The 13448-nt window shown below is 40.3% G+C and overlaps 1 protein-coding gene across 10 annotated transcripts in view; it reads right to left on the minus strand.

The window, feature by feature from the left end:
- The window catches only part of ZFYVE26 (zinc finger FYVE-type containing 26), a 387669-nt gene that overhangs the window by 83832 nt on the left and 290389 nt on the right, over nucleotides 1-13448 (minus strand). For all 10 annotated transcript variants that reach the window (XR_011922929.1, XR_011922930.1, XM_072427512.1 and 7 more), the window contains 4 exons: nucleotides 4144-4364; nucleotides 3898-4045; nucleotides 1474-1683; nucleotides 965-1183 (listed from right to left, as the gene is read on the minus strand). Coding sequence is in view for 8 of the 10 variants with exons in the window: in XM_072427512.1 (XP_072283613.1) it covers nucleotides 965-1183; nucleotides 1474-1683; nucleotides 3898-4045; nucleotides 4144-4364 (798 nt within the window). In the remaining 2 variants the exon portion in view is untranslated. The remainder of the gene's footprint in view (nucleotides 1-964; nucleotides 1184-1473; nucleotides 1684-3897; nucleotides 4046-4143; nucleotides 4365-13448) is intronic.

The raw sequence follows: 13448 nt of genomic DNA on the forward strand, positions 1-13448 counted from the left end.
TGTCAGCCTGATCAAGATGTCTAAAGATCCCAAAGAAGAGCAGGTGAAGATGTCAATGCTCATGCCAGAATCGGAGCAGGTAGGTGAGTTTATTTTATTACAGAAGGGACTTTGCCTGTCTGTTTTTTTAATAAGTAATCTGTCTCCCCACAATTTTTGAAGTTTTGTTCTGCTTTAAGATTGCCAATATTGGGGAAGGGGGGGTTGTTACATGATAGCTGGCCTAGGGGAGAACAAGATATAAATCTGGTCATGCTAGTAAGATAGATGCATACGACAGGGTTATAAATGCATTTTAGCTGCTTTTTAACTGCATTTTACAGTAAATTTAATTATGCTTGTGTGTTTTGTTGTTTTTTCAAAATACCATTCAATGTTCCCAAAAACTGCTTAACAAACACTATTCATAATGCAAGCAAACTACATGCCTAAACCAACACAGTTTACAGTACAGGTGGAGAATCAATTACTGAAACACATGAACCTGGAAGAATCTCCACCTTCTGAACCCATGTTTCAGGGAATGTCAGATTCAGTTTTATGAAAAGACCCGTAAATGTGGCAAAACACTTAAAATGTGTGGTTAGGGTTATAAACCTTTAGTGTAAATCAGGCTTAAAAGATCAGCTACAGCTATTGTGTTGGGGCTTGCAGATGGATAGAAAGATTATGTAATTAACCTTCAAGCTCAGTGACATGCAGTGCCGGTCATGAGACTGACTGATGACATGTGGTAATGACAATGACTGAGATAGGTACATTAGATTGTGAAGCCCTTTGAGGGACAGTTAGTGTCACGACTATGGACTTTGTAGAGCGCTGCGTAATATGATGGCGCTATAAAAATACTGTGTAATAATAAGGCATACATAGTTTGCGGGCTGTCCACAACACCTTAAAGAAATAAGAATCATTTTTTCCAAAATGAATAACAAAAAAAGCAACCCAATAGATCACAGATTACCTTATTTAATAAATGAAGCAGAGCATCTCTCATTAGACCATGTCGCATATAGAACTGTATAATGCCAAGGTTTGTGGCATACGTGTGCAAGTAATACTGACACTCCTGAAAATACATGTTATTTTGTATTTTTCCCTCTGGCATCATCTCATACCAAATACATCTTGCTTTGAGAATAAATTCAAGTTCTTTTAATGTGGCAAAATAGTCATCATCTTTCTGCAACAAAACAAATGTTCATGAAAACAAGTCATATCACTGAACAAAGAAAAAACTCACCAATATCCAGATCAGCTAAACTCAACATTGCAGATGCCAAACTTGTTATACTTCAGCAGTTCGCAGAGATGGCTCCACAAACTATTCTATTACATCCTTACTAGTGTTTACACTTACTAGTGTTTCTAATAAATCACCCATAAACTGTATTTTAAACTTACAAAATAAAAAAGATGATTAAATGAAAATAAACAATATATATGCTATCAAAAGTAGGTGATATTCCTTACCACGAGCAGAATAGGCTTGGCTGCATATTCTAGATATTGAATAATATCTTCTAGGAGCTTAGACCCAATGTTTTTTTGGTTCAGATCCAAAGGAACCTTGACACATCTACTAAATTTTTCTCTGGCGCCAGGCAAATTGTCAGACTTGAGACAAGCCATGCCCCAAGCATGCCACACACCAGAAGGGTCAAGCCCTGTTTTTGTAGATACCTATTTAGAACATTTAAAAAAAAATATTAAAAGAAAAAAAAAATCTAGAGTACTATATGTTATCCAGGCATTAACAGTACATCAATTTCTTAAAAGCAAGGCATACTTAGAAAAAAATACAATATTTAAATATTTTTTTTAATATATTTAGATTTTTAAGTAAATATACTAAAAAAAACTGTATTTATTAAAAATATAAATACATAAATAAAAAGATCACAAAGACATCTGACCTCTAGCACAATAAGCACAGTCACACAGTATTCACGTCACTAGTTATATCTGTCCTTTAGCACAGTGGTCCCCAACCATTTGGAGCTCACAAACCACTAAATGGACGGACTTCCAGAGACACAACCCGTCCACCACCCTGAGCCTGCGATAAGTACTGGGGACATGGTCTGCCGCTCTGAGAAGTGCTCCCCCCCAAGCGGGGTACGTCTCCTGACCCCGGTGGGGGGCGCACGCGGCCCACCTGTTAGACGGCTGCGTCCACTAGTGCGCCACGGACCCCGGCTTTAGCACATACAATACAGCACTACCTAATGTGCTTACAGCTTCCATTTAGCGTACACATTACAGCACTTCCAAGGGTGCCCACAACTTTCACTTTTTATTAATATTGTAAAAATAATAATACAATTGCTGACACAATTATTTTAGCTATCCTAACAGTGTTTGTCTGCCCCAAGCCATATTGAATTTTCTATTTAGATTCATTTGCAGATAAGTGTGGGGAAAATATATAGGTATGCATAAAATTTTACCAAGACAAGACATTTTACCAAGTGTTTTTTTATATATATTTAATAAATATCCACAGGGGGTTAATTATTCCCTGTATTTCAAAATGCATGCACCAGAAAGGATATATATATGTCTGGATAGGACCATGAGTTATTGTGTTGCTGCAGATTTGCAGCTCTTTATTTGGGATCCAGGCCCCAAGTTTCCTGAAGAAATGGGTGAGCCAGGCATCCCTCCTTTTTTCCAGGCCAGAAATTGGTAATGGCTCTGGAGCACCTGGCCAATGACGATAAAAATAAGCAGGTCTTTCAGACTAGGGAAAGTTGCAGCCTGGGGCCACGTGGCTCAGGTGGAAAGGCTGTGGGTAGCCTATATGCTGGAAGAGCCTAGGAGAACTCCAACATTTGAGGTCTGTGGGACCAACAGAGAAATAGCCAGGAGGCTAAACTACAGCCAGGCCAAACCGGGAGGTGACTCTGAAGCAAGCCACCTGCTGGTTTCCAGTGAAAGTACATACAAGGCATGCTTAACCACAGTGCCACCAGCAGGAGACATAGGGAGATGCAGGTTTCCTATATATTATTTTTGTATGCCTATTCTTCAAATGTTAAAAAGTATTTGAGAAAAAGGGTATCTTTTACACAACCTGTCCCTCAAATGGTTGTGGAGGTTTGCTGGGGGAGGGTGGGTTTATTTGGAACCTGAAACACACTTTGTTAATTGGGATCATCAGATAGCTGTCCCTCAAAGGACCCTTATCTATTACTAGAAAGGTTTAAACTAAAAATGATAAATCTGCACAAATACCATAAAACGGCACACAACACATACTTACATTTTTCCCAAGAAATACATTTTCTTCAATAGCAGAATCCTCCATAAAATTTGCTCCCCAACTACAGGGTTGGGTTGGTACCACCACTGTTGAGGGAGAATATATCGCCTGCTTTGGGCAGAATGAACTGCAAACACATTTTTATGTCAAATTTGAGAAAAAATTGCAACTATCACATCTGCCCATTTTAAATGAAATTTAACCTACGTCAAATTTCTGTGCCTAACCCTAGTATAGACTAGTTATATAGGTATATATATGGCTTCTTTTGGTCTATTAAATCAATCATTAAAATTATGTTGCTATATCTGTTTAATAGGCGACCCCCTTACACACCTCATTATTCTCCTTATTCTAATGCTTAGTGTATTTAAAGGGTTCACTCATGTACCCTCTTTCTTCCAAGCTGTACATATTAAATTATGTCTCTTCTGAAAGGTTTTATTTTTCAGAATTTGCACAATTTTGTTGCCCTTCCTGGACTCCCTCTGTTATCAATATCCTATACCAGGAAAACGGTATGCATGACTAGACACTTAAAAATTTTGGATGAACCTGAATGTTCTGGTTAAAGCCCAGAAGGTAGCATAACAATTAAAATTGACACTTATTTATCAATTAAATATACTTACCTCTATTGCTAAACTGTAATATTCTGTTTCTAAAAGTTGATTTCGCAGCCTTACTACTGCAGCAGGTCTAACAATCTCATTAAGGGAAGGAATATCCTGATAGGATGCTGCCACTAAAATCTTCAGTAAATCCACCTTGCTGCTGTAACTATTGTACAAAAGATAAACAACAAATGTAAAAAAGCACAACAATGTTCTGATCTAAAATTAATAGGACTGTGTAGCAATTTAGTTCTTAATAAATACCTGTCACAAAGGGCAAGGTCATGACTTCTTGCTGTTTTGACAAAAATCATCTTGGCACTGAACAGCAAATTTTTCATGATGTCAAGTAGAAGTCGACTGTCAATCTCTGGGTTAGTTATTCCCTTTGATAAAAGACAGCAGCGCTCAATGAGCTGGTACCCACATTCATCACTTCTGGAGTGCAAGTTAAGTATGGCTGAACAGAGTGAAGCACTTGGGGCCTGTAGAATATAACCAAGAATTTACAACCCCAATTTCATTTAAATTAGAAAAAAATGTTAATAAATAAAATCCAGTATGTTATTTCATAATAAAAGTTACATTAAATAACTGACAGTCTTATATACACAAGTTTCACATGCAGACAACTGTAGAAAATTGACCACATATGAAACTCCACGGTGTATAGAAAACAAATCTGGCAAGAAAAGGGTAGATAATGCTAGGTGTCCTTCAGACAGGAAATGAGGCAGACTACCTGACTTGCTGAAGCTTTTAATGCACACTACGAAAAACTCACAATTTGCAGTGAAATCAAAGTAAGGAATTTTAATACATAAGTTGAATCCATGTGGTATACTGTCATGCATATGCAAGTGCAGAATTTTGAGTAGTTGGTCTCAATACTACATTCAGTACAGTAAATATATTTAGCTCCACTGAAATATTTGCATTGGAAAAGGCATAAGACTTGCTATCAAGGAGTTGGATTTATTTACATATAAACAGACAGACATTTGCAGCTGTTCTGGTCAGAGTGGGACATCAAGAACTACTGTATTACACATTGCACAACCCTTCTATACTTTACTTGTCACTTACTTACTCTATACTTTAATTTTACTTATAGTCAGGCCCAATTACAAGTAAATACAAAAGCATTATTATTTTCTTTATATTATTGGTATTGTTATTTTTATCATCTGTGTGTACCTAGAACTGTAAGCTGATGGTACAGCAAGTACACTAACCAAACCCACTTTCATTCAAGCAAAGTTTCCAGTAGTCTTATATCAATCAACATCAAGGAGGCTGTGTGCAAATGACAGGGCAGCTTTTAAACAGACATGGTACAAAAAAAAAAAAAAAACTTTAATTGTTATGCAGCTTAACTACATATTATTAATTTTATTAACCACCTGGCCGTTAAGCCCGAGCATGTTCGGGGTAAAAACTTTTGCAAAAAGTGTTAACCCCGAGTTTTTCTCACCAGGTGGTTAAATGTAAACACATGTTATATTGCAATCCGATTGTCATACATTGTATCTTTCTCATCTTTCTGCAAGAGACACATTTTAAGAAAGATCACATTCCCAGATTAACAAATTATTTCTTCACCCAGGTTTTTCACGCAACAAACCCTATTGCTAAATCGAAAGGGGTCTCAATTCTATTTGGTAAATCAGCTGGTTTTTTTATTGGATAATAAGCTAGCAGAATCAGAGGGACGATTTCTCTTCTTGTGAGGGAAAATTAAAAGTTATTACCCATTACAAAACATATCAGATAGTAAATCGTTCATGCCCTACAAAGCACTGAAATGTATTAAACTAGCCCTGGGGTCTTTACAATTGGTGGATACATGGCGTTCAGTGCACCCGAACAGTAAAAACTACACCTATTATTCGTCATACCCATAAGTATTCGCAAATAGATTATTTTTTTGTGACACAAAAGGATCTCCCATCCATTTCTAAAGCAGATTTCGGCGTGATCGCTCATTCCTTGCAATCTCTGTCTTTGGGACAATAGAGGAATAACAAAACATGGATGTGGAAGTTAAACTCAACATTACTCATGGATTTGCTGACTTCCCCTCATATCGAAAAAGTTTTAACAGATTACTTTATTGATAACACCACTGAAAATATGTCCCCTATGCTTATATGAGAAGCTCATAAATGTGCAGTTCGTGGTAAATTCATCAGATTAGGGGCCCAAAGAAAAAAAAAAAAGACAAGAGAGAAGAAATTTAATCTCCTGCTAGACAAAATCTCTAACTTGGAAGCCCAGGTTCCCTGGCCAGTAGAGATCTTTCACACCTTTTGCAAGCTAGACAAGATCTTAAAAAGCTACTAGAGGAGAGAACGAGGAGGATAGTTTTCTTTTGCACCAAGTTATTCTATGAACACGGAAACAAAAGTGGGAAATTATTGGCAAAAGTGCTTTGGGATTTAAAAGCATCGTCTCATATACATGAAATAAATAATTCCAAAGGTCACAAACTACAAATAGCACAAGATATAGCAGCCGTGTTTCACTCCTTTTATTCCAAGCTTTATAATCTTCCGGCCACACAATCCCAGAGCATAGTTCTCCCCAGAGGGTTTTAGCCGGTTGCTCTGCCTGGCTGCTTTGAATACCCCGCCCAGCTCTCGGCAGCTCTCATCCTCGGATGCACGGATCTCAGTGAGGCTGCTCTGTGCTCTGTGTCATCGGTTCAGAGGATTGCTGCCGATGAGAGGTGAGCACACAGTCCAGCCTTCATGTGAAGGAGACACAGGCAGCCTCGCCCCAATCCCATAGCATGAGCTCGGATTTCTATTTAAAAAAAATCTGCCTGTGAAATGTATCCTCCTCTAGCTCTGCGTGTGAATTCTGCATCCTCACAGCTCTGTGTGTACAAACCTCCATATCTCCTAAACTGTATGTCACAATGACCTGTAATTTTCAGGGTGTACAGGGGACCCTCATAGATACTAGTTATTACAATTTCAGCCCCCCAGCTTTAATGAATAAGATATGGGGGTCACAAATATAAAAAGTTATGAAAATTGAACTTTGGGGTTGCTGTTTAAGAGGAAAGTGCAACTAGGAGTCCCAAATTGAAAGTGCAAATTTGGGACCCCGGAGCCACTAACATAGCAAGAAGCATTGGGGTGGGGCCCCTAAATATATACCTACCTGTCACAAATCTATACCTAGGAAACTACTGTCTACTTCTCTTCTTTGTACATCAATTTCTTTGAGAGTGGGGGTACAAAACTGAAAATATAGGTGCGGGCACATTCTCCACTTACAATCTCATTACTACAGCATCATTAGAACATAAAACACTCAGCCCATTAAAATGGGCTTCCCTGCCCTGTTACACATTCCTGTCCTCTTATCTAACATTCAGTTGTGTAACAAGGAAGTGCATTTTGATGGACATTTTTTTTTAATGTTGTAATGATGCCATGGTGATGAAAGGTGATCGCCACACGGTTATCACAAGGTGATCGCCCACTTCCACCTATATTTTTGTTTCCCTGCACCTTAATTCTAGAGAAATTGGGGTTTGAGGTAAGATGCAGACAGATATGTGTAACAGAGCAGGCAGCAAATTTTGCTAGGTAGATATTTATATTCTCATAATGCCATACTAGTTACATTTTAAAATGGTTTAGACACAAGTGTCCCCCATTTGCACCTACAGTTTCAGTTTCCTATGCCTCCACGTATACCTTAAAAATTTCAAGTTAATACAACCAACGGTTTAGGAGATCTGAAGGTTTGAACACAGCGAGTTGTTAGGCTGCAGAATATGACAAGCAGCTTTTACACACACATAGCTATCACACTGCGCTGCCGATGACATTACACACTGCGGATAAATGTCACAAACTGTTTTTATATAGAATATGGGTAGTGATGAGAGGGGGTCACTGTCTGTCTTGTCCCTATCTGATATCATATGCATGATGCTATTAAAGCATCGCCACATTTTTAACATTATATTAAAGAGTGACTTTCTCTGTTATGTATTGGAAAAATGTGCGTTTTTTGTTTTTACACTCTTGTGGAGAGGACCTCTCACCTTCAGTCTTCACTTCCATTTCGGTAAAGACCGAAGGGGAAATCCGCAGCCTCCTGGGATATTTGTGTCACATATCCCAAATTTGCCGTGTTTTGCCACACACCCTTTTTTTACCACCCGGCTACAGCTTCCTACCACACGGCTGAAAAAAATTTCTGGGGAGAACACTGCCAGAGACAGGATACAGAATCTAGGTCCCATTGCATAAATTAGTACCTAATTCTAAGTACCTAAGTATCACAAAGTGGTCTTCCCACATTGTGCAGAGTGGAAGCAGAGGCCTTAGATTTACCTCTAACGGAAGCTGAGCTGAAGTTAGTATTATCCCAACTCAAGGGGGGTAAAAGCCTGGGTCCTGATGGACTCCCTTCTCAGTATTATAAATCGTATGCACATATTTTGATATTGATATTTTTGTTGATCCAGGGAACATTCGATTGCCTCATGGAATCGGGAAGGAATTTTTTTTCCTGTTGAAGCAAATTGTACCAGGTTTTTTTTTGCCTTTCTCTAGACCAACTATGTCATACAGGGTTTTATATCTGGGATATCTCTATTTTCCTAGTGGTTAAACTTGATAGACTTATGTCTTTTTTAAACCTAACCTACTATGTACTATGAAACTATATTATGACAACACCTCTTTTACAGGCTCTGAACTCTCTCTCAAACTCATCGCCTCCCACCACATTGTTTACTGAAGCACATTTAACAGGTATCCCAAAGAGTGGTAAAGATGACAGATATTGTTTAAATTATCGTCCCATATCATTGCTCAATGTAGACAAAGATTTTGGCCAAGATGCTTGCGAATCCTGTTGTCCCGCTCCTTCCAAGTATTGTCGCTGTAGACCAGGTTGGCTTTATGCCGGGAAAGGAGCCCTGGGACAATACAATCAAAGGTTACATCATCACTCACTGGGCCAAAACATATCAGAAAAAAGGTATACTTCTGTCAACAGATGCCGAAAAGGCAGTTGCCTGGAACTTTACGTTTAACACATTAAGCTTTTTGGGTTTTGCCCCCTTGATGTTGTTGTGGATTCAGGCCTTATATCACTTACCAACAGCCAGCATCAAAATAAATGGTCTATTATCTGATGAGGTACATATTCACAATAGCACACGTCAGGGGTGTCCTTTGTCGCCCCTTCTCTTCATTACCACTCTGGAACCATTTTTACGTATGATTAACAATTCTATAGATATCAAAGGATTTGACATTAAAGGAAGGGCATACAAGGTTGCTGCCTTCGCTGATGATCTTTTGTTTCCTCTCCGCCAACCACCTTGCCTGCTCTTTCTGATGAATTTGAAAGATTTCACAGTTTGTCCCATTTCAAGATCAACATGTCAAAATCAGCAGCTCTTAATTTTTCATTGGAGCAGACTGAGGTCCAGTCTCTCAGGAAGTTGTTTCCTTTTTGTTGGGAAGAACACTGTATCACCTATTTAGGAATCAAATTGACTAGCTCCTCTCAAGAATTGTATAAACACAAATATTTACAATTACTCCAAAATATTCGAAAGGATCTTAACAACTGGTCCAGCATGAATTTTTCGTGGTTTGGAAGGGCTGCAATAGCCAAAATGAATATATTGCCCCGTTTTCCTTATCTATTCTAAACCCTCCCATTTTTCCTACCTAATACCTACCTGAAAAAAGCTCAGAATATATTATCCAAATTTCTTTGGGACAATTAAATTATCGGTGGTTACCAAATCAAAAGAAGGTGGAATGGACTTCCGGGGGAGGAGTCAAGAGGAGCAGACGTGTCTCCAGAGAGCTTTGTTTTGTTCTGGGGATTACACCCAGGAGATCGTGTCTCTGAAGGACACCCAGATACATCTCAGCCAGGGGAAGCCGGCAGCAGGACTAGGGAGGTTTTGCTGGGAACCGCGGTCCCACGCAGGCGGGTGGATTCTGCATACAGGGAGGAAGGGAGATCCTCCTATGTGGATGCCAGCTCCTTCACAAGCTTGCTGGAAGGGAAACACATACAGCCTCTGCACACCAACAAGCCGGATTGAGAGCGGTAAGCAGGACCAAATAAAGCTTGGCTTCTTAATGATACCCCAGGGGGCATTTAACCCTTGCAAGATGCCAGTTGGCCATATTGTACATGCAGCACCTTCCCTTCTGGAGCATCTACATCCACTCTCATCCTAATAAGGGAAATGATTCATGCTTATTTTACAACATAGCCTCCATTAAACAGTTCTTTGTTTGACAAACCCTCATTTGAAAGCAAGCCGGCCATCTTGGGCACATGGCATCCTGTACTGTAGAGCATCAGCATCCAAATCCATCCAAGCAAGAGAAGGGGATTTAAGCCTATTCTACAACATAATCTTCTCTTAAAAACTCTCCTGCATTTGTGGAGTAGTACATTTGTGCCTTGTGTGACTTTATTTGTTTGACAAACCCTCATTTGAAAGCAAGCCGGCCATCTTGGCCACATGGCATCCTGTACTGTAGAGCATCAGCATCTAAATCCATCCAAGCAAGAGAAGGGGATTTAAGCCTATTCTACAACATAATCTTCTCTTAAAAACTCTCCTGCATTTGTGGAGTAGTACGTTTGTGCCTTGTGTGACTTTATTTGTTCGACAAACTCTCTATTGCATTTCCTGTATGCCTGATTCTCTGACATCCAGTATCCCTCTATTGTAATTTGAACAACAGGCAGACATCTTATGCACATGGCACCTTTTATTGTAATGCATCAGCATCCAAATCCATCCTAAAAGGAGAATGAGATTCAAGCTTATTCTACAACATAATTTTTACTTAAAAAGCTCCTTACACTTGTTGATCAGTATATTGGTGCCTTATAGGAACTCATTTGCTAGATACTTTCTTTACTACTTTTCCTGTGTGCCTGATTCTCTGACACTAAGTATCACCATATTTTTGAAAGCCAAGCGGCCATCCTGCCTGCATGAAACCCTGTACTCTACTCCCCTAAATTTACATGTTTAACCTCCATGCACTACATCTTCTAGTGCAACTTTATGTGCATGTTCCTCCCTCTTCTGAAACATGGGCAAGGGGAGGCCGAATAGCCAATCCTCTCAAAAACGAGAAATAGAAACTTTTCTTGCTCGTTCCAAAACTCCTGGTCCTAGTGGAGGGGGTCCTAACACTAGATTTAACACTGCACAGACCTCCATGTCTAGTTTGGAACCCCGTGACTTTACTCAAGAGGACTCTGCTTCTAACTTTCCCTCCTTACTGGGTGAAGATAAGGACCTCTCAAGCCCGACAAGCCTTCCACAAACGTCCATGGACCCCACTGAGGTATGGGTTAGAGATGCCTACCTGAAGTCTCTGCCTACCAAAGCAGACTTTGAATCTTATCTTGTGCGCATTCAAAACTCTCTACGTTCTGAACTAGCTTCACTCAAATCGAACCTCGGCTCTAAAATAGAGGAGGTTGAACGCACGACGGAAGATCTCCTTAACCACGTACAGACCCATCCCCCATATTCCTAATGAACACTCATTGCTATTGCAACAAATTAGGTATCAGCAGGATGACCTGGAGAATCAGAGCCGCTGTAACAACATAAGGATTCGGGGACTCCCAGGATCGATAGAACCAAAGGACCTCCATGCAGCAGCGACGACTCTGTTTAATGAACTCCTGCAGAGACCTAGGGATAATACTATAGAAATTGACCGCATTCATCGAACTCTGGGCCCAAAAAGCCAGGATCCAGATAGACCAAGAGATGTGATCTGCCGAATCCACTCTTTCCAGCCTAAAGAACTTATCATGCAAGAAGCCAGGTCACAGGAGGAGTTCACTTTCAACAATCGTCCCATTCTGCTCCTAACCGATCTCTCCCGCAATACTTTGGCATTGCGCCGAGCACTGAAACCGCTGCTACAACTGCTGAAAGACAATAACATTAAATATGTTTATGCTTACTATTTCAACTTTTCGCTCACAGAGGTAGCAAATCTGCCACCTTTCGCCAACTGGGGGACCTGGCTACCTGGCGACGTTTGAGCTTCCCCAAGTCAATCTCCCTGACTGGCCTACGCTTCCCATGATTTTAACCCCTCCAGCGAATTCTGAATGGCAGCAGGAACAGAGGAAATCCAACAGTGATCAAGTGCGCAACACCTCGCAGGCCCCTCCGTGACTGTAGACCAATCCACCAGGGGGTTTTGCTGTTACCCTGATACATGAGGACTGGTTGTCCCCCTCCTTGGTGGGTCCAGATTGCTTGCCCACGAAGGAACTTTATATGTAAGATTTTGTTCTTCACTGAACTGCTTTGATACTATTATTATTGTTAAAGTTTTTGATAATGTTTTGCTTTTGGAGAATATGGATGTACACTCGTACCCTCCCCTCTACAGCTTACATTTGCTATCTCATCCAATACTTTTATTGGTGTATAATGATAGGCCCGGCGCGGGTGGAGAGGGCCTCGTCCTGACCACCTGAGCTACCCCCTCCAAGGGAATCTGCGCAGCTGATCTGCGCTTATTGTTTATTGTTCTTTTTTCTTTTCCTCTGGTATTACTTGTTTGTTTTTTTGTTCTGTACATTGTTCTATCCCCATCCCCTTGTCTTCCCCCCCCCTTGTCTGAGCCACCCCCGTGTTCTTTCCTTAGGCCCTTGAGAACACCACTATTACTGGGATACTTGGAAAAGCCGCCCCTCTCTCACCATGATGGGTAAGGTCAAAGTTGTTACATATAATGTTAAAGGGTTGAATACTCCTGAAAAACGCTCTCCCATTTTGGCAGAATTATATAGGCTGAAGGCACAAGTAGCTTTCATACAGAAAACTCACTTCCGGGCAGATAGGGTTCCGAGATTGGATGATAAGAGGTACCAGATAGCATACCATAGCTGTACTGATGCATCTAAATCTAAAGGGGTGAGTATCCTGATAGCCTCCTCTTACAGGCATCTCAAGGTTACATGGCATCTCAAGGAGCATCAAAGTTGCCCAGACAGCAGGTTTATTTTTGCTAAGGGGTCTTTAGAAGACTTTACAGTCACTCTAGCCGCCGTCTATCTTCCTAATACCGGTCAGGCCTCCTTTTTAACTGAAGTGCTCGAAAAATTGGAAATTGCTGCTGGCTGGCGAAATCCGACACCACCCACGATTGGCTAGTGGTTGAGTAAAGATAATAAAATTCATTGTATGGAGGATCTTATCTCCACTGTGAGGGGCACTGGCAGGAAAGTGGCTCACACCTGGTATTACTGGTCACAATTTATGCTTACTACCGAATACCGAGACCTTGCTTCCTCTAACTGAATTTTAAGTTTGGCCCTCACACTTCTAGCATTTCCATTAGAAGAGACCCCTCATCTGGTGTACTTTTCCTCTTACTCTCTCCCCCACCTCCTTCCCTTTGTGTCCCAACCCCCCAGTATACTATTTGGTTTTGTTCTTTAACCACCTGAGTGTTACACTGAGGTCTAGATTTCTGTACCAAAAGTGATCCACTGTTTTTCATGAATTTTTTTTTTTTAAA

Source organism: Pyxicephalus adspersus, chromosome 12, assembly GCF_032062135.1.
Source record: "Pyxicephalus adspersus chromosome 12, UCB_Pads_2.0, whole genome shotgun sequence".
Classification (NCBI taxonomy): Eukaryota; Metazoa; Chordata; class Amphibia; order Anura; family Pyxicephalidae; genus Pyxicephalus; species Pyxicephalus adspersus.